Below are 22,193 nucleotides of genomic sequence, written 5' to 3'. Positions count from 1 at the left end.
GTAACTAGGTACATTTAGTTTGGAAAGAGGAGATATGATAGCAGTCTTCAGATACTTGAAAGGCTGTGTGCCGGGATGTACCAGATCCTCTGAGGCCCCCTGCCAGAGGCCTCATCGTCCTGCCACACCACACCCTTGACAAGGGCCATGGAGAGGGTCCTCCAAGCTGCCTAGGATACAGTCAATCAGGGCCGAGCAAGCTAGTATAAGAAGAGCTGCAGGGCCAGAGTGAGTTCAGTTCCTTGTTGGAGCTGGAGGACTGTGGATGGTGTGTGGCTGGCTGAGAGAGCTGCAGGACCTCAGAAAAGGCAGTGCTGGCAGAAGTCGGGCAGAGTGAGAAGGCGCTCTTGGCTGGTTGCTGGGACTCCATCAGGACAAGGCCCGGAGGTGAGGGCCTAGGGAATTAGAGCAGCAGCATGGCTTAGATAAAGAGACACAGCGACAGCTCCTATCTACAGGGTCTCTGGGCTGGGACCCGGACTGGTGGGTGGGCCCGGGTTCCCCCCACCCTCAGTTAGCTATTGGGGGAAGTGGCCTGGACTTTGAGGCACCCCAAAAGGGGAACTGAAGCCTTTAGTGGGCCAGCAGGAGAGCTGGGGCCTGAAACACTCAGAGAGGGTGAGGACACTACCTCCAGGGGGAAGCCCTGGAGTACAGCTCGATACCAGGGCTGAGACCATTGATAGACTACAGGACTAATTAAGGACCTAAGCCGAAGGAGCAATTAATACAATTTACCACATGTGGTGCCATGTATATATATATACAGTATATGTGTGTGTGTGTGTGCGCGCGCACACGCGCATGCACCCACACACCTCACCACACCTTAAAAAACATATCCAACAATTTTCGTTTGGATAAATCAACCCTGAGATTCATAGGAAAAAAAGCAGAATGTATACTTTAAATAGCGTATAGTTTGATGTAGGACAGCTCTGATTCCAATTGCTAAAGGAAGAACTAGAAAATATCATGCGTGAGCTGATTTAAGTTAATTATATTCTTGGTCTGACACGTAATCCATTAAATTAGGGTTGCTGTTTAGCCAGTAGGTTCAATCGGGATTTTATCCTGGCTCCTCTCAATGTCAATTCCCACATGACTAGTCATTCCAAGTACCATTATTAGAAATTATATTTAAAAAATAACGCTTTCAAATGAAGTTTATATATGTTACAGCATAAGGGAGCAGAACACAAGATTAATGCACATCAGGCACTGGATCTATAAACATACTAATGACGGTTCATATTTTGATTTTAAGGCCTACGTTCTGCCCAGCTGGTAAAATCAAGGAGAGGTAAAAGCAAACTTGAACTACTGGCTCACCCACACAGACAACTTCGGACTTTCAACTCTCAAGGAAGAGGGATCTGCAGCTAAATGGAGTGGTCAGGAAAAAGAGAACTGAAATTGCACAGGAAAGACTGAAAGAGGGAACTAGAGCAGGATGAGAGGCCTTAGGTCCCAATTCCACACATCACAGAGAATCCTCATGACACAAAGACTAAACACTGCTCAGCTAGCACAAGTAGCACTGCTCACTTAATAGGGCTTTCATGCTGTCACTGACTCCTCTGTAGCTGCATACTAGTTCTGCTGCAAGGTAAATAGAAGCCATGAAAACGTAATGGGGGGCAGCGATAGCTCAGTGGTTTGAGCATTGGCCTGCTAAACCCAGGGTTGTGAGTTCAATCCTTGAGGGGGCCATTGAGGGATCTGGGGCAAAAATTGGGGATTGGTCCTGCTTTGAGCAAGGGGTTGGACTAGATGACCTCCTGAGGTCCCTTCCAACTCTGATATTCTGTGATTCTGCAATGTGTACAACCAACATCAAGCATTCACTGAATTACTGTCAAGTAGGTTTTAGCTTGGAAATCCATCGATTTTTTGGGCAAAGCAAGCTACCCACTGCTTTGCTTGTTCTCTTGCAGGCAGCTCAGAAGCAATCCATGGACTTCCAGCTGCAGAGTGTTTGTGAAGAGGGGCTGAGAGAAAAATCAACCTCTCCCCCCGCAACTTCTGCTTTTTTGATGACCTTTCAGCCTCTTCAGATTCTCCGTTCCTCCTCTCTGGACCTCAGTGCTATGGAAAAAAGCATTCTATGCTAGGATTAAACCATTGCACTACGGTATTAAGGACAGGTATTTCAAATTGAATAAAACAAAAACTCACAAACTACAGGTTAATATAGTTATTATTTTCAAAATAAACTTGAGGTTTATTAAACTTTTAAGTTTAAACTTACATTCTAGTAAGGAACTATTGACTTTGTCTGACATATTAATCAAGAAATAAGTAAATATTAGATTTTAAAGGATTAATTAGATTACCTATGTAGAAATAATAGGTAGTCGGTAGTATTCTTTAGGTTGCAAAATCATTTATGAGTTCCTTAACTTTTCCCTCATTGACTAAAATTTTCCATGCTTGATCTCAGCCTCAAAATGGTTTAAAATAAATAGATAAATAAATAAATAAAAAGGGGGAGCAACATTTGTTCATGAACTATTCCCCACTCTCAAAACTCAAACACTAATTGAAAATATTTTTCAAAATTTTTGATTTTCCACTAGGGCTGTTGATTTATCGCAGTTAACTCACGCCATTAACTCAAAAAAATTAATTGCATTGTTAAACAAGAGAATACCAATTGAAATTTATTAAATATTTTTGGATGTTTTTCTACATTTTAAAATATATTGATTTCTATTGCAGCACAGAATACAAAGTGTACAGTGCACACTTTATATTTATTACAAATATTTGCACTATAAAAATGATAAAAGTAGTATTTTCAATTCACCTCATATAAGTACTGTAGTGCAATCTCTTTATCATGAAAGTGTAACTTACAAATGTAGATTTTTTTTGTTACATAGCTGCACTCAAAAACAAAACAATTTAAAACTTTAAAGTCTACAAGTTCAGTCCTACTTCTTGTTCAGCCAATCGCTAAGACAAACAAGTTTGTTTGCATTTTCGGGAGATACTGCTGCCTGTTTCTTATATATAATGTCACCTGAAAGTGAGAAAAGGCGTTCGCATGGCACTTTTGTAGCAGGCATTGCAAGGTATTTACATGTCATATATGCTAAACATTCGTATGCCCAGTCATGCTTCGGCTACCATTACGGAGGACTGGCTTCCATGCTGCTGATGCTCGTTAAAAAAATTATGCGTTAATTACATTTGTGACTGAACGCCTTGGGGGAGAATTGTAGGTCTCCTGTTCTGTTTTACCCGCATTCTGCAATATATTTCATGTTATTGCAGTCTCGCATGATGACCCAGCACACATTCGTTTTAAGATCACTTTCACAGCAGATCTGACAAAACGCAAAGAAGGTACCAATGTGAGATTTCTAAAAATAGCTACAGCACTCGACCCAAGATTTAAGAATCTGAAGTGCCTTCCAAAATCTGAGAGGGATAAGGTGTGGAGCATGCTTTCAGAAGTCTTAGAAGAGCAACACTCCGATGCAGAAACTACAGAACCCAAACCACCAAAAAAAGAAAATCAACCTTCTGCTGGTGGCATCTGACTCAGATGATGAAAATGAACATGTGTTGGTCCACTCTGCTTTGCATCATTATCAAGCAGAACCCATCATCAGTATGGATGCATGTCCTCTGGAATGGTGGTTGAAGCATGAAGGGACATATGAATCTTTAGCACATCTGGCATGTAAATAACTTGCAACACCAGCTACAACAGTGCCTTTTCTCACTTTCAGGTGACGTAAACAAGAAGCGGGTAGCATGATCTCCTGCAAATTCTAACCAAACTTGTTTGTCTGAGCGACTGACTGAACAAGAAGTAGAACTGAGTGGACTTTTAGGTCTAAAAGTTTTATACTGCTTTATTTTTGAATTCAGGTTTTTTTGTACATAATTCTACATTTGTAAATTCAACTTTCATGATAAAGAGATTGCACTACAGTACTTGTATTAGGTGAACTGAAAAATACTATTTCTTGTTTTTTTACAGCGAATATTCGCAATCAAAAATAAATATAAAATGAGCACTGTACACTTTGTATTCGGAGTTGTAATTTAAATCAATATATTTGAAAATGTAGAAAACATCCAAAAATATTTAAATAAACGGTATTCTGTTAACAACATGATGAATTTTTTTAATCACTTGACAGCCCTAGTTTCTACATATCTCAAAGTTGATGTTTAATATATTAAGATGTTATAATTACTTAAAAGTTATCTGAAAAGGATTAAATAAAGTTGAGCATGTTCGCTGTTTGTTCATTTATGGTATACAAAGAAAGTTTTGATTTTTAAAATTTTTCCTTATTTGTTTTTTTACCTTAGAAATACCAGGAGCATCAACACTGGTTTCCTGTGGTTTTCCTGAAGGAGTCGCTAGAATGTCTCTGAAGATGTAAGCTCTCACATCTCTACTATGAGGGTGGCCAGTTGACTCCCTAAAAGTCTTCCTTTTTCTATAATGTGGGAAATTAGTAGAGGAAGAGTGGGGCGCTATATTTTCTTCTTATATTTTGAAACTTAATTGTACAGCATAAACTTTTAGATAATAAAATATTACTCATGTTTCTTTCTTGGGGCTTGAAACACCCTACCAGACACCTGGTCATTGGGGAACTATAAAACGGCGACGAAGAGCTACATCCTCAGTCCAACTTATGGCCGCTTTGCAGAACCAGTCAAAATAATTTTGACAATGCCAAAACATTTCCATGAAAGGTCTCTCAGATCCAGAATGGAATTTCTGGTGGAGAAAGAGAGACAGAGAGAGAACGAGAGACAGACACACACACACACACACACCCAACCTCCACTATGACTCCAACCCCTCAAAAGCCAACAACCTGGGGGTTAGGGCTCTCACCTGGAACATGTGACACCCAGAGTCAAACTGTTGCTCTGAATCAGGAAGTGCAGGGACTTGAATCAGCATCCCAGCTGAATGCCCTTACCATCAAGCTACGGCTATTCTGACCAGGTCTGGGTCTCCCTCTTTCTTAGGTGTTTTCACACCTCTTTTTTTGAAAGATCTGATGGGGATTTAAAACATAAGAGCAAAAAGTCTCAAAAATTTAAAGTTTTTCCTGAAATGTAATTTCATGCTCTGTTTTCTGGCTGTTCCTTGACAACAAAATAGCTCGTATGGGGCCATTTCTAGCTAAAGTTAGGGCAATTCTTACTTTTGACAGCTTATAATGGTCCTCTGACTCTTTCCATTCAATTGCACCAAGGACTGGCTGATCCACTAGTAGGCCTGGGCAATGTCTTGGTGAGAAAATCTAGTCCAGCTTCTGGGAAAGGGGAGGGTGTGTGGGACTGAATCTTTAGTATTAGCTACTATTAGATATGGTCATTTGAAGCTACACTCCCCTCAAGAGATAAATGTAATCTTAACTCTGCCGTCCTTTGGTCCTTCTGTATACACCTCTTCACCAAATTATTTTTCCCCTCCAGCAGTAGCTGTGGATGTTTGGAGTAGCAGTTGGTTCTGCACAGTGCTTATAAATGTGATTGACTGGGACTGGGTTTACATATACCTGATTAAAGGCTCGCGGGCACACAAACTGTCAGATGAAACTTTCTCCATCAAAAGCTACTCCTTCATGTCAGATATTACTGTACAACAGAGAAGGTGCACAAGGGTCCATAAATAGTTGCTGATGGCTAAAATCTTCTCTGACAGCAGAAATAGCATTTCTGACACAAACTCACAAACCAAGGAAATCGAAGGTTAGATAACTTAACACTACATACCTTCTTCTCCCTCACCCACAAACACACACAAAACCTTTACCACAACTACTGTACACTACAGACCATGCACTGCAAACTTAACTCTGTTTCCCAAGGGTTGCCAGCTAACCATGTCTCTAACTGAGGTACTTATATGGCCCACATCATCACAGAATCTGAACACTTCAAAATCATATCCTTTCAACACCCATGTGAGGTAGGGAAGTGCTATTATGCCCATTTTACAAATGGGGAAAATGAGACGTATAGAGACTGACTTGTCAAAGGTCACCTAGGAAGTCTGTGTTGGAACTGAGATCTCGGCGAGTGCCCTAACCACTGGATCAGTGCTTCCTCTTCTGCACAAACTCCTTTACTAAAGTTCCCTCTCCCAACACAACATTCAGTTATAGTTACTGAATGAACAATGGCTAAAAAATTACCCTAAATCCAAATATTAAAACAAAAATAAAAGAGTAGTTAGTTGTAACAGATTTACTCAAGATTGAAATCTTTTTAAAAAAAGGACTGTCAATGAAAAGTAGGATTAATATGGACAAATTTCAGACACTACCCAATATCAGACTTGGCATTAATAACTTATGAAGAAAAACCAAACAAAAATACAAAGAAAATTTGAATGGCATAAAAATTAACATGGTGTGAAATTTCATACCAATTGGCCATCTACTTTTAGAGGTAAACAGGAATTTTTGTCCTTTTAAAATAGCAATTCTAATGGTGAAGTTACCAGGCACCTCCATAATTTCAGACACTGATAGTTCTTTCAGCAAATGTCTAGAGATACCTTTCCTATGTACTCATGAATAGCTAAAGAAGCCTTGTGATCAAAACTGTACTTTAACAACAAAGTCTGAGGGCAATATGTCTCCAATTTATCTTTTCTAGTTGTTTAACTGCCATGAAGTCATGGACACAAGCAAAATCCTAGCTGTCAAACTAAGTAGGAACCTGCCATCTATAAAAAGCCTTAAAACTGAGCAAATTCCATGAGTGCTATGAGCTAATGCCATATAGAGTGCTTCATGATTATGCGCTTTGTGATTAAATCCAACCCATACAGGCTTTTCTGCCTGGTAAGAGGCAAGATAAATATTTGTTGAATTACATCCTTAACACAAAACTCACAAGGGCAGATTCTGTTCATTGAAATTTAGTGCACAGATATGACCAAATGGTCTTCCTGCCCCTTCTTAATTTCAAAACATGTTTGTCAGTCTGAGTCCAAGATGACACAGTGCTCAAATCCCAACCATGAATTAATACCCAGAAAGCTGACTTTGTGTACAGCAACACCTTAAAAAGCTGAACTTGTAAGAGCAATTTCCATTCAGAATAATTTAGAACATAGTAATGAGAAAAATATTTTTTGCCTCTGCTAGAGATAACTAGAAATTCTAGACAGCTCATAGTAGAGATAAATGTGGTATAGCAATAAACCAACCAACTGATAATAACTACAATCAATATATAAGAAAACATAAAACCACAGAGGTCTTATAAAGATGATGCAAAGAGAAAGGTGAATTGAACATTTTTTCCATGCTCTCTTGTAATAGCAGCAGTCATTAAATTTAATTTCACTATGTATACTTCAAAATTCAATAAGAAGCTACAAAGTATCATCTAGAAAAGTTCTAGTATGCCGCTCAGTGGTTTAAGCATTAGCCTGCTAAACCCAGGGTTGTGAGTTCAATCCTTGTAGGGGGCCATTTAGGGATCTGGGGCAAAAATTGGGGATTGGTCCTGCTTTGAGCAGGGGGTTGGACTAGATGACCTCCTGAGGTCCCTTCCAACCCTGATATTCTAGGATTCTATATTCTATATCTGAACTACGATTAGTATGCAAGAGCAACTATAAATGTGTGATTGTGAACCTAAGAGCCCCTCAATGCCAGCTGGTAAAGGGTCCACCATACTGTAGCTCATATCAAGCCTGACACCCTCATTACCTCCAACATACTGTTGTCATAATATGTATCTAGAAGTTGTCATGTAAGGCAGTGGTTCTCAAACTAGGGCCGCTACTTGTTCAAGGAAAGCCCCTAGTGGGCCGGGCCGGTTTACCTGCTGCGTCCGCAGATTCGGCCGATCGCGGCTCCCACTGGCTGCAGTTCGCCGCTTCAGGCCAATGGGGGCTGCAGGAAGGGCAGCCAGCACATCCCTCGGCCCGCACCACTTCCCGCAGCCCCCATTGGCCTGGAGTGGTGAACCGTGGCCAGTGGGAGCCGCGATCAGCCGAACCTGCGGACGTGGTAGGTAAACAAACTAGCCTGGCCTGCCAGGGGCTTTCCCTGCACAAGCGGCGACCCTAGTTTGAGAACCAATGATGTAAGGTATCATATGTAAACCGGTGACACGCTGGCCCTGAAAATCACTGCGTGATGTATGTACAGATTGGGTACAATGAGTTGTATATTTGCACTGGAAATATGTTCTTAAAATTGGTTTGGGAGGCAGTGCATACACCAAGCTGACAAAGCCTAGACAAAGGAATGTGGATTTACCTGTCTAACCAATTTGATTACAGGCAGAACACAAGACATTTACGTTTACATATAAGGTAAACAAAGCTATCAAGTGGCAGAGGAGACAGCTTAGTAAGCATGCTGGATGACAGAGTCTGCACTCTAGGACAACTTCCTGGCTCTTGAAGCAGAGACAATGGACTTTGGACAACAAAAGGGAGAAAAAAGACATCTGAGTTACCCATCACTTAATGTACAAAAGAGACCAGAGCCCTTGGAATCTGTGAACGGTAGATCCTCCAACCATGTGGGCTGAAGACTCTGAGAAATGAATACAGGTGAGGAATTGCCTGAGGCCAAGATTGTAATCTATTAAATTTTAGACACTAGACAGCATGCTTTATTTGTTTTGTTTGTAACCATACCTGTCTGTGTGTCTCTTGCTTAATATCACTTAATGTCTGTTCTTTATTGATGAATTTATTCTTGTTTTATTATAAAACCCTCTTAAGTGCTGTGGAATATTGTGAAGTGTGAATCTTCAGCTAACTTAACAGGCTAGAGTGTACACTGTCTCTTTGGAGGCAGCACAAATTTAACAATTTCTGTGAGCGTCACACAGAGGGACTGGACAACGGAGAAAGATGTCTCTGGAGGAGTCAGGTTCACTGACTATTCCCTGCAAGGCCAGGTTTAAACTGGCAGAACCTTGAGGAGTTTGCTGGTAGACCTGTGTGGCAGGAAGCTGACACAGGTTCTCAAACATTGGTTCTCAAACATTCTAATCTCCAGCTGAGGGAAAGGGATAACACAGTGGTTACTGTTCTGGGTGTCCTGAACAGAATGTCATAATGATAAATAAAATAAAATCAGTGTTTGCCGTGATACTTTTGTACGATGCTTTAAGCTACTCCTTTATAATCTCACAAATACTCAAAGAGATCCAAATTTCACCCATTAATGCAAACTGTACCTTCAATCAGTTCCATATGTTTTAGTTGAACTCAAATGTAGCATGTTTCCATACAAATGAAGAATGTATTTCAAATCAAACACATTAAATAGGTTTTTTCCTTTTCTGAGACCATATTTTACTTTGTTAATTACATAAGTAGGTGTCATTCCCAAATGTTGGCCTGTAATTCTGACAGGATGTTCAATTGAATAGTGTCAGTGTTCACTGTTACAGATTACTTAAATAAGGTTCAGTGCAAACCACAAATGCAATCCAGGAACAGATCAGCTCAGAGCAATAAATGTAGCTGCACTACAAGGCACAGAGCACTTTAAATGCAAGTGTCAATTTACCTGCAAGAAGATGGTGAGTTTTCACACAGTTTAGAGCTTTATAAATGTTCACTTCTTTTGATTAAATACATTCGCAATGTTGCTCATTAAAGTGTAGCAAATTGTAACTGTTTATATTTCTTTAAATATAATCTTTAGGGAATATCAGACAGGAAAGTGAGTGCATTAACAGTTGAAGTATACACCAACCTGTTGGTTTAAGACATGCAAACAAGCAGCTAGCAGAAAAAGAGGCAATCATCATAGTAATTTCATGGAGAATTGTTGGGGAAGTGCCAATTTAATGGTGATATCTAAGGAAAAATGCCGATTTCATGCAGATGGAGCAGAAAGTATCTTTGATATCATTCAGAGGAAAGTGGTAGGGATATTATGGGATCCATACCACCTGCAATAGTCATAAAAAAGGCAGAACCCCATATAGCTTTTATGTGACCAGTGTATGTGTTCTGCAGGTAACACTAATCAGTTCAAGATAAATGGAGCTTTGGAACTTTTGTATATTTTAATCCCAAATTAGGTGGATAATACCTGCTAACCAGGTATAGCCTGGGTAGATCCCAAGCATTTTCCATCTTGCACTAATGGCTTAACAGCAGAAGAACTATTTGTTTCAATAGTAAGAGATTAACATATATTTCTGATTACAAACATATTTAATCTTATCATTGAACAGTCTGAAGGTAGAAGACATTACTTGTTAATTTCACAACCTTTCAGCAAGATAAAGGCTTCTAGTAGCAGACTCAGAAGAGGGAATTTTAACCAAAATCCCCCCCACCCCTGACCTCCATTACAAAACATGTTTATACAGGACTTAGTAATACTTAGTAATACCTACTTTTTAATTACTCAGTTTCTAAAATACTCTACTAGAGTAAAACGGGCAAGGTCCTCTTTCAATGTTTTTTCTACCTAGAAGGCAGGACACATCACAAGGATGAAGTTCTTCGGTTTTGTGAACTCATCCTCTCGCTACTGAATATCTCATGAAAATGCATTTTAAATCTAAATATGAAATGGATTTTATTTACTCATATTTGTGGTACTTGAGGTTTATCAAATTAGAAGATTTCAAGTCGACAGAATACTATGTCTGAGCTACTTCTCACATGAAACTGAAGGGTTGGTTAGTGAATTTCAATTTTATGTATATAACATGAAAAATTATGTAATGCTCTCCTTATACTTCAGATTTATGAAATTAGTATTCAGTACTACTTTCTTGGCACTGAGACTGTAATCTGGTTTATGATGGGGAGTTCACAAGCTAAAAAATGAAGCAGGTAATTAAAAAAAAAAAAAAAGCAGTGGTTGGCCCAGAAAACAGTTTCATGAATGAATGTAATGTGACTTTAAAAAAACCCATGAGGTTACAAAATTAGACAAGTCTACTTTGTGAGACAGATGCCTAGTAGGTAACCTACATTGATAGTGACCTTCCACAATGCAATAATATTTTCACTCTGATGAACTACTGTTTTCTTCTTCTTCTTCTCTACTAGGCACAAACATGCTTTTCTTCAGTTTCATGGCTTCTTATCGGTCATCCACCTACCCTTTACTATAGTAAAAAATTTTTGTGGCCCAAACAAGAAAAAATTTCCAACCATTCATGTATGTTCAAATAGCCATATTCCTCTCATAAAGAAGGGTCTGCCTCCTCTCTCTTCTCCTTCTTGCCGTTTTAAGAATTTAGGACTGAATGTTATAGGGCAGACTTATGACAAAAGCTGAGCCAAGAATAATAATCACTTTTATGCCCAAGTCATGCCAAGCTGTAGAACAAAGCACATTTACCTTGAAGTTCTAAACTACTAAATGCAGTTGTTTATGATAGATATGCAGGCAAAATACAGTAGATGCTCATCTCCCAGACCTGACACCTTTTTTTCCAGTTGCTGATTTTACAGCAGAGAAAAAAATAGGAAGTGTCATCCCAGAAAGCAATTCAGGGCAATTACTTGTCACTAGCTGTGGACAACTGGTTGCTGACTTACAATACACTATCAATAGATTCCTTAACAGGCTGAGCCTCTCCACAGACTAACCTGCCACGTCCATTGCTAATTCCCAGATTCAAAATTTAATTATCTCCTATTCTGAAATTATACAGAATTTATAGGAGTAGGAATATTCTATTATATGAGAACCCAACAGTCATGAAAAAAAATACAATTTTTTGCTTTGAAGTTTACCCACACAGGACAAAGCCATCACAAAGTGTTGAGCAGGGAACAAACCTTCCTTGGAAGGGAGATGGACACCCAAATTAGTCTAATCTATTTCCAGCCTGTATAAATCCTGTTCTAATTTATTTAGTTTCTTCAGTTTATTATTTCAGTTTGTTTTTGTTATTATAACTAATGCCCTAACAGATTAATTTTAATGCTTATTTCTAGATATTAATTTTTATTTAAAAGATCTAAAAGTATTTCCCCATCCCCGTTTCTTCCTATAGTTGAGCAAGACCCTGTCCTCTCCATGTTAATCACTCCCCGTCTGCACAGGATGGGAAGGTTAACCACCCCGAAGCACTGTTGTACCCCAAACCCAGAAGAGCCTTCTCCACCTGGTATTGGAGTTAGTACAGGGAGCAGGGAATAGAGACTGGGGCAGGCCAGGAGGAAAAGCGGATGGCAAGAGATTGCAAATTGTCTCCCCTCCACCTCCTACAGAACTTATGCACATAACCCTTCCCCCACTCTGGGGAACTGTCATGGCCACAGAAGAAACTGTGTGCACTGTGGCCAAGTTAAGATAGCTGGAGCAACTTTCGGGAATTCTTGATCTTGCAGTTAGTACCTGCCTTACAGCTATTTTTGCTGTTAACTATGTATATAGAACACAATGACTGCTGTAATTACAAACACACTTTCAAATCTCTCTCTGCAGAATTAATTTTTTTTTAATAAGGACCATACTTTGCTTCACTAAGGTATTTTTTTCTCTTAAAAACATGAATCACATACATTTGTAGATTGTTTAGGAATTGTTTAGCTTTAAACTCGAAGACTAAATACAAAAGAATTTATAATTGGCTAAGTCACTGACTTTCATAATGGCATTCAGTGTTTAATCAGATCATTATTTCAATGTGAAATTAATAGAACTGTCTAATCACTAAACCTCTATGGTTTTGATAATGAGAAGAAGTCCTGGCAAAAACAAAAGTGTAATTTAACGATACTATTCAATTATCAACCAAGTTAAACACTTTAATTGGCTCGTTAAAGCTAATCATCTATTAAAATACTTTTGATGTGAATACGAAAACATGAGGCACTAAGTCTTTTAAATGTATTGAAAATGGGGGGAACACTTTTTTTTAAATCTTCACAATCATGAATATGTCTAAAGTCTTCCAGGAAGAAGTCAATTACAACTAACACCTGCTTTTGATGAAAGTTCTGAAACCTTAACTTTTGATGAAATAATCCAGATACCAAAAAAAGATTAGATCAGAGGGTTTCTGCACCAATAATACATTACTTAAAAACTGCCAGATAGATGCAGGTTTCTCCAGATTTATGGAAGTAGCTTACTCAGCACAGATGCATTGTTAGAGGTTTTTCAAAGCAGGTCAGTGATACTCAGAACTATGGATTTATGTTTCAAAATACCTACCAGAGTGCAAAAGCGTAATCCTATTTGTGACTACCTGTATTCAACTAATACTAGCAGAATTTATTCAACTGAAGAGAAAATGCAACAAACATTAAAATTTTGCAAATATATTTTGCACGTAAGTGCCATTTTCACAAACTACAGTCAGTCATGCATGTCTTCATGTTACAAATCATTCATTAAACGGCAGATGGGTTTGTTCTGGAAGCATGACTTTTTAAAAAAAAATACATATCCTAAAGAATAAAAAGTGGGATACAAGTGTCTACAAATATCTGAAACATGTAAAGCATCAAAGAGGGAGATGAATGGCTAAGGAGGGTAAAACAGACAAAAGAAAATGCAGGCCGAATACCCAGGGAGAATGGGGGTAGGAGGTTAAGAGTGAATTCTAATGAGCAGTGGAAGAAGTAAGGGGAAGAAGAACATAGATGAATGCTGGCGTCTGAGGAAACCATTAGCTTTGCAAAGTCAATATCAAACGCAATCTGTTTTTTAGGAGCCCAGATTCCACTTAGAGCATAGGACTGACAATTATTACCATGTAATTTTGGCCAGAAATTTGAAATTAAAACTAGCTTATTAATGTTTTGGCCTTTTGTGATCCGCTTGTGTAAAAACTGACAGCATTTGTCTGAAACACCCCCATTTCGTAAACAGGTTTTGATCCTGCTGTGAAAGTGGGCTCTTCTTTCTAATTATTCCACTCAGATATTGGAGTGGCACAATTGGCTCACTAGGTAGAAAATATCTAAGGTTTGGACTCTACATAGTGTGTGGGCTATATTTGTAAAGCAGGCTGAGAAAGGTGCCTTCTCATGGAATGGAAGAAAAAATAGCCACAATGAATGTTAATTAAAAGTTAAGACTAAGAAGACGACAAAGTTGGTAAATTACATCACAGATATGAAAAAAACATGCACTAGATATGATTTGTATCCAATGAAATAATAAACAGAACAGCACCATCTAGTGTTCAAATTCATTCTCCATAAATCCAATGCATCATTCCCATTTGTGAATGACTATTCAAATCGACATAATCTAAAGGAAAATACTTTATAAGCATAATACCTGAAAAAACAGAAGACGCTAATAGCATAGCTCTCTTTGCACATCACCAGCCAATAATTCATTTTAAAAATGTAGTCAAACATCTCATCTCAAACTTGTTTCAGAAAATGTATCTATTTTCAGGAAAGGAAATGTATCTGTGTGCTGGAAAGGGAAGATTTTATATTGCCTTCATCTGGAGGTTATTTTGGCAATTAAGCATTTGAGTTCTTGAAAAATCAACTGTGTAATCAGCTTAAATGTAATTGTGCTAATTGGTATTCTCACAACCAAAATTACAGCTTAAAACCAAGTATTTTTTTCTTATAAAGTTCCGAAACTCTCAGCAGTCGATCATAAACAAATCTTTTTTGCATAATATCCAGGTAACTATATTAAATCTATAGCTATATTAAGTCTAATGCTGAATGGAATATATTAAAATGATCACTCAAATACTATATATTACAACTGTGATGTTTCTGCATCTCACAATGTTAGAAATGCAAAACACATTTAGAAATAGTTAACCTTATGATCAAACTGAAGTTTTTAGGGCCTCCTTGAAAAATAAATATGACAAGAGAAAAATGGTTTGCTTAATTCACTGCTATTATACCTCTTTTTTAGGCTGGATAGGGCAAAAAATGAAAATGTAGAGACTGTAAATTACAAAACTGTGTACTGAATTCTTTATCAGTGTTTACAAATGAACATGTGGAGAAAATAAAAATATTTAATTACAGAATTACAAAACTGTGGTTACACAAACAATTTCATTGCCAATTCAGACTCAAATGCAGATTTAAAATAATCTCCAACTAGGAAAATATACCATAAAACATTCAGAAAATATAAAAAGACTTAAAATGTTGTCTAGAAGATTTTGTTAGATCACAATATAAAGGAAAGAAAGTTCATGTGAGATTTTAGCATCAATGAATTGTCTGTGTGTAAAAACCATAGAGATAGTAGTCCTAATTTTCAAACATTAAACATGGCAATAAGCCACACCAAATTCCATTAAGTAAGCGAGTTTCAGCATATGAAGACTAAGTGAAACAGTAATAGGCAAAGATCTAATATAGTAAGAGGACAAGTATTTTCTTAAATGCTTTTCCACATCTATATTCATTCATTCTGAAAAAAGCAGTCCTAGTATTCACAATCATACAGATATGAAGAGGCTACTTAATAGAGTTGTAAACTATTTAAAATGCCCTAGAGATTTACAGAGATTAAAGGTTACAACTAATCCCATTATTATGAATGTCTCAAGGAAATGTAGTTCCTCTTAATAGAATCTGATAAATTATTTGAGTCAGTTTCATCTAAAGCACTCCACTGTCACAACAAAAGGGTGTCAGAGAAACATGTTACCAGACAGTGATCTTTGAATAATAATGAGCAATATAGGTATCGTGATGGGCTTTTGAGTAATAATGTTGTTTTCCAAATAATAAGAGTACTTTTTAGATTTTGACAAAAGATTTAAATCAATCAACATGTACACTAAATTTTCAAAATGAAACATGAAGCAAAAGAGTCATTCTTAAATTTATTTAGTGCTCCTTCTCCTTGTTTAAACCACTTGATATTATTTCAAAGAATAATGAATAACTTCCTTACACCAAAAGCAATCTATCAAAACTTTCATTATAACTTTACATTGGAGTGATGGAACCTTAGTTGGAGGTATCTAGTGTTATCAATGTGGATGATGGCCGAGTGGCACATTTTTCTTACCTTGGTTTGTTGTGTGGTAATGTTTTAGCGTCAATTGCAAACATTTTGGAAACAAAGACAATGACTGGGGCTGTGTCTTCACTGCTGCATTTCATGAACACTAAACAAATGTGAAAGGAAATGATGAGGCAATTTTCCAAAACTGTGGATACAAGATGTCTATTTTTTTTATGCATTATACATACTTTTTCTTTCTGAACATGTCAAAGGGTAAATTAACAGGAGCAGGGGGACACTGATTTAGCATTAATATTCAATAAGTTTGCTTATACCTTCAAGTCTGTTCCACAACATGAAATCAGAAGGGGACAAAATTTGTGAAAATGAAAATTCTGAGTAATGGATGACAAGTTACAAACACTCAAATAAAATGAAATAATCTTAAAATACCAAAATAACATTTAGGACGTTGGTTTAGATTAGATTGAAAAAGAAGGCACAATTTAACAGTAGAATGCTGAACCATCTAGCGTACTGTCTCAAGTTCTTTTATTTCTTTCAAAAGTAAGGCCATGGTCCTCCAAGTAGCTATAAATGAACTGGATGTCAGTGTCTGCATGAATCTCCACTGATTTTAATGGGAGTCCAGCAAACATGGAGCTCCTTGCAGGATGACTGACCTAAAACCTCAATACGAGGTGTTTGTATGTTATTTCCCTCTTTTCAAATTCTGTACTTTTGAGACCATTGTAAATGAGTTCCATGACACTACAACTACCTTTACATTTATTTTTGTACATCTCTGAGCACATTTTGTATATCTACAGTAATTTTTCTTTAACTGGTAAAAACCAGTGTCAAATGGTAAACAAAATAACAAATTCCTCTGACCAACTTATAAACATGGAAAACTAACTCTTCTCTTGACCTGATATAGTCAGAAAACACCCTGTAAATTATTTGGCCAAACAACCTACAGGACTATTACTATGAAGCAATAAAACACTCACTAAAATAACTAGGAATACAATTGTATTTTCATAACTGAAAACAATCAAGAGACATAACAATGAGGAGATTTCCTCTGATTAACTTTTATTGCCATAATGTTCAATGTGGCTTATGGTGGTCAATATATTTGAATATATCTGGAATACTTCCTAAAGCAGAACAGAGGGGATCTTTTTTATTAAATTGTGTTACAATCGTATTCTGTAATAAACATGGGTCCAATGCAAATCAAACTTTTCACACAACCCAAAAATGTGTGGTTTCCTATTTGATTACATCCTTTCCTACAGAAAGCTGAAAAATCTGATTACATTTTCTTTAGGATTACTAGAATGTAGGGGGAAAATAAGATGTTTTCTATTGAAATTTCCTTCCTGGAGAGGGCATGGTCACATATGTACTTGGCATTATATCTAACCAGTGTCATTTTTAATATTTTTCAACTTTGATTTTCAACTCTGTTCAATATTTAATACAACTTCACCATCTCCAGCTCTATCAGAAAAAACAAAGATTTGTTAATTACCCTTTCAAGACATCCATAATTTCTGTCCGTATCTTTAATTCAAACATGTATTAAGAGTGAGTTATACCCCTTCAATTTCGTTTCAAAATTTAGTAATGTAGTTTAGTTGTGAAGTGGAAATATATGTGGGAATCAGTTTTCTCCAGGATAAATTATTTTGATCACAGATTAGCAAACATTAACCTGGACAAACGTATTTTCTTCCCATTAAACTATTTTTGATTGTTAATTTGAAATCTGGTGGATCATTAGCACTGTCTATTTTGGGGTAAAGCACTGACATTCACAGATGCCCACCATTTGTGAGGGTAGGGGATAGAAGGAGGGAAGAAAAATAATCACATGGAAAGATCTCTCATATTTAACAGAATCAGCATGGCTTCCAATTCTCAAAGAAAAGCAGCACGCAGTCAATATGTTATCTGTACAAAAGAATTTTAGGACTGCCTCACTATCAAGCCCCAATCCTGCAAGAGCTTCCATGTACGTGATCCCGTACAAATGCAGAGCCCCACTGACTCCAATGTAGCTATGCACAGACACGGGGATCTGTACATGTAGAGGCACTTGCAGGATTAGGACCACTATGTGCTTGTTCATATGTGAGCTCATGATTAGTCTGTAAGCTTAAAATCATGTATAGCTCCTAATAGCTCTTCTATTACTGCCTTTATCTGAGCGTAATTATTGAACTTGGGTCATTCTAGTTCCTGTTATTTTTAATAGTTCTGAACTCAGTGCTGATATCAGTCTTGACATACTTTGCTTACAGAGCTTCAGAAACCCAACATCTGTTCCATCCATTAGTAAGATCTGTGGTTATTGGTGATATGGTTCTTCAAAGAAGAAATAGTTTGGTTGAGGTTGGTAGTGCTGCGAGAACCTGAGGTGAAATCCTCGCCCCACTGAAGTTTATGGCAAAATTTCCATTGGCTTCAATGGGATCAAGATTTCACAACTGCTCTGGACTCTCTCACGAGGACGGGAAACTAAGTTGTTGCCCAGTTAATCTTTCATTTAGTAATCTCTCTGATCATTCTGCCAAAATAGTAAAATTACGAAATCTAGATTACATTTTAAGAAATGAAGTTATGTAAGTATTTCACCAATATTATGTACAATGTTTAAAATGTAGGAAAGCAAATGATGCATAAGTCCTCATTTTTTCTGTTTTTTGTTTTGTTTTTTGCCTAATTTTCCAATTGTGTGTGACCAGATTACACTCAAGTAGAATGTTTTATAAGTATTTTGTTTGGCTGAAGATGACCTTGTGAGTGTTGCTGTATTTTTTAGATGATATACCACAGCAGATTGTCACAAAACTAAAAAGTTTAAAAGACAAACACACACCTAGAACTGACAACTATTAACTGATCAAATGTCCTCCTATACAGATAAGTCATAACTATTCTTAATGGACATCTGCAACACTCAGTACAAAAAAGGTTTCCCCATTCAAATGCCAGAATTAATTTCCACACTATTTTTAAAATAAATAATGAAGCATTTTCTCAATAATAAATCCATATGTAATCATGGTTTAAATTCTTAATGCTATCTTCAAGCTTTCTACGATGAAGTTACTGCCTGTACAGACTCAACGGAACAGCTTTCTTTGTTATGAACAACAGTTTCCCACGGAAACAGGTGAAGATGAGCCTGCTAGACTACCTTTCCACACGTTACTAGGGTACGCTAGACTAATTTGTTCTAACACAGATTTAAAGGTTATTTAAAGACACAGCCAATTCAACTGAACATGATTTTTACACTATGATAACATCAGATGGGCATAGCTGATCAATATACCTATAAACATCAGATCCAAGTTTAAACATTGTGACAAAGTTCCTCCTCTGCCTTGGTGGGTTCTGTGCTTATTGGCGGATTTGCTCACCTCAGAGGTTCACGGCAGCCCTGATTAGCCTGTCTTAATTGATTCTAGTAGCTTCTTGATTGGCTGCAGGTGTTCTAATCAGACTGTCTGCCTTAATTGTTTCTGGAAAGTTCCTGATTGTTCTGGAACCTTCCCTGTTACCTTATCCAGGGAAAAGGGACCTACTTAACCTGGGGCTAATACATCTGCTTTCTATCACTTTCTTGTGACCTGACCCCATCACAACACCTAGTGACTATATATTTAACTTGGTATAGCAGTCAATTCCCTCTCCATTACATTTGCATTTAGTTCTAGACAACAGGAGACAATGCTTACCTCCTACCCTTCTCTCAAAACCCTGTACACATAATTTCAAGCCATCAATATACTCTATTTGCAACCTGAGGGGGTCGAAAAGCCATGCAATACACACGGTCTCAAAAACATACTGAACAATAAAATAAGATGCCTAATACTCTAGCACAGCATAATCAAAGATCTGGTGAACAACAGCATGTACACTAAATGACAGTGGCAAAGCAGAGGTTATACAGATACTTAAAGACAGATATGATGAGCGCATTTAAAAAAAACTTGACATTTTCAAGCTGTTGAGAGAACATTTACTTACCCTTTTTCAGTTCTTGAGTTTCTGGGGGTAGAGAATCAAAAGTTCTAGCTCCAACACACATCAACTTCTCTACCCTCTCAACAGTAATATCAAGAGGACTGGGAAGTTTACTACACACCATAGCTAAAGCACTTTGTTAAGGATGTACAGAAACTTCATATACGATTCTTTATTAACTAGAAATTAGGTATATGCGTCAGATATTGTATTTATCAAAAATGTTACCATTTGTGTGCACCAACTGCCAATGTAGTAATCCTTCAAAAAAAAAGACTTTTTAAAATATATATATTTATGATCAAATAAACCACAAAACAGAAGCATATTGTAAGCCCATCTGACCTCAAAAAACTTCATAAAATTATTTTTTTTTAAATGTACGCATACATGCAGGAACACCAAGATGGTGGAAATCAGAGATTAAGTACTTTAATGTCACTGAATATTAGAACAGAGAAAATAGGTCAATCAGTATATTTATTTGGATAGTATAAACTGCTTTAAATTTAAATCTCAATCATTTTATCAATAAGGGAAACAGACTGAAAACACAACAGGTAAGATTTTTTTAAATTCATTAGGACTATATCAGCAAACATCAGATTACAAAGGAACAAAACCACTTCCAGTGGTGACAAAATAGAATTGAAACTAGAACCGATACGGAGTGTAACCCTGGTGAGAAGCTGAATCAGAAATGGAAGACATGTAGGGAAAGATGACTCCATGGAGAGAGATGCCATGTTCACATGTCTCACTAACTAGTCCACAACAGATACAGAATTTAGAAAAATTTTATATGGATAATTAATGGACAAGATCTACAAAGTGACTTGACAAAAATGCAGCTTACTAGAAAAAAGTAACAGGAAAAGAAAGAACTAAGAGGGTATTGAACTGATAAAGTAGACTAAATTATTAGATGAAACTAACGGGAATTTATTGCAGTTCCAAGACATCCTCCCTTGCCAACAGAATAACCACTGAAACAAGTTCTTGGAAGACTGGAGCAACTTTTGACATCAGTAAGTCCTCCCAGCATCAGAAAGCAAAAGTGTTTAACTTGCAAAATATGGCTAAACATGATCTCTTTTTGGAAAAAAATGACTTTTTTTTTTTTTAACATAAACACCAGCTTGATTAACTTATTAGCTTCTTTTCAAATAATTATAGTCAACTGTTCGATATACAGTGGGCACCATTACAAATTATTTCCCAGTGTGCCGTGATTCTGGTACACATCATATTCCATGTTGTGATAGCTGCAGGAAAACTATCTGGGCCCATTAAACAAAGAGTTAACTACAGTGCAGTTTCTCTTGAGCACCTGCACAAGGGGAGAGGGAAAAACTATAAAGAACAGCTATCTTGGAAGAAGGGGATGGGAGGGAGAATGCCTTCAACTACATTTTTATAATCACATATATTAGTTCAGGGGTTCTCAAACTGGTGGTCAGGACCCCTCAGTGGGTCGTGAGGTTATTACATGGGGGGTCACGAGCTATCAGCCTCCACCCCAAACCCTGCTTTGCATCCAGCATTTATAATGGTGTTAAATATATAAAAACAGTGTTTTTAATTTATAAGGGGGATCGCACTCAGAGGCTTGCTATTTGAAAGGGGTCACCAGTACAAAAGTTTGAGAACCACTATACTAGTTAAAAAGACAAAGATGTATAAAACTAGATTTCTAGGTGATACCTTTTTTTAAAAAAACATTTTACACAAATTATACAAAAATACATAGGTAACCCTTTGAAGTCTAAGAACTGCTGGTAAACAACCAAATAGCTTTTTTCTTAAGGATACAGAGCACTGCCTGGGATATGGGTAACCATTGACTGCAAATGGCATTGAGATGAACTTTAGGATCCGCATGATGTGACTCACGTGCACCAATTTTCAATCCCAAAGAGGTGACAATTTTATCTATTTTCTCTTTGTCTCTATGGAAAAAAACAGCAGCAGAATGATGTGTCACAAGCATCTACAGTATTTGATTGTGATAATCAGAATATTTCAAGAATCTTCATCTCTGCAAAAAGCATGTGAAAAGGATTCAAAGAGAACATTGGGACTTCTCCTACCTTTTCAGGACAGCTTCATATAGACTCCAGATGTTGTCCAACACCAGTTGCACGAACAGAGGTTTCTTTCCTTTTGACTAGAAGAGCACACACAGTATTTAGGAGCTTCAATAAACATTACATAGCCGATAGCTTAGCATTGATCAGTTTCACAATG

At 37.2% G+C, this 22,193-nt stretch overlaps 1 protein-coding gene across 5 annotated transcripts in view; it reads right to left on the bottom strand.

Annotated features, from left to right (window-relative positions):
• Positions 1 to 22,193, bottom strand: part of EFL1 (elongation factor like GTPase 1) — a 152,312-nt gene that overhangs the window by 113,972 nt on the left and 16,147 nt on the right. For all 5 annotated transcript variants that reach the window (XM_043524610.1, XM_037911762.2, XM_037911763.2 and 2 more), the window contains 4 exons: positions 22,037 to 22,113; positions 21,759 to 21,895; positions 19,950 to 20,072; positions 15,963 to 16,062 (listed from right to left, as the gene is read on the bottom strand). In XM_043524610.1, the coding sequence (XP_043380545.1) occupies positions 15,963 to 16,062; positions 19,950 to 20,072; positions 21,759 to 21,895; positions 22,037 to 22,113 (437 nt within the window). The remainder of the gene's footprint in view (positions 1 to 15,962; positions 16,063 to 19,949; positions 20,073 to 21,758; positions 21,896 to 22,036; positions 22,114 to 22,193) is intronic.

This window comes from Chelonia mydas, chromosome 10 (genome assembly GCF_015237465.2).
Source record: "Chelonia mydas isolate rCheMyd1 chromosome 10, rCheMyd1.pri.v2, whole genome shotgun sequence".
NCBI lineage: Eukaryota > Metazoa > Chordata > Testudines > Cheloniidae > Chelonia > Chelonia mydas.
Note: the sequence above shows the minus strand (reverse complement) of the source record. Positions and strands in the feature narration are given on the sequence as shown.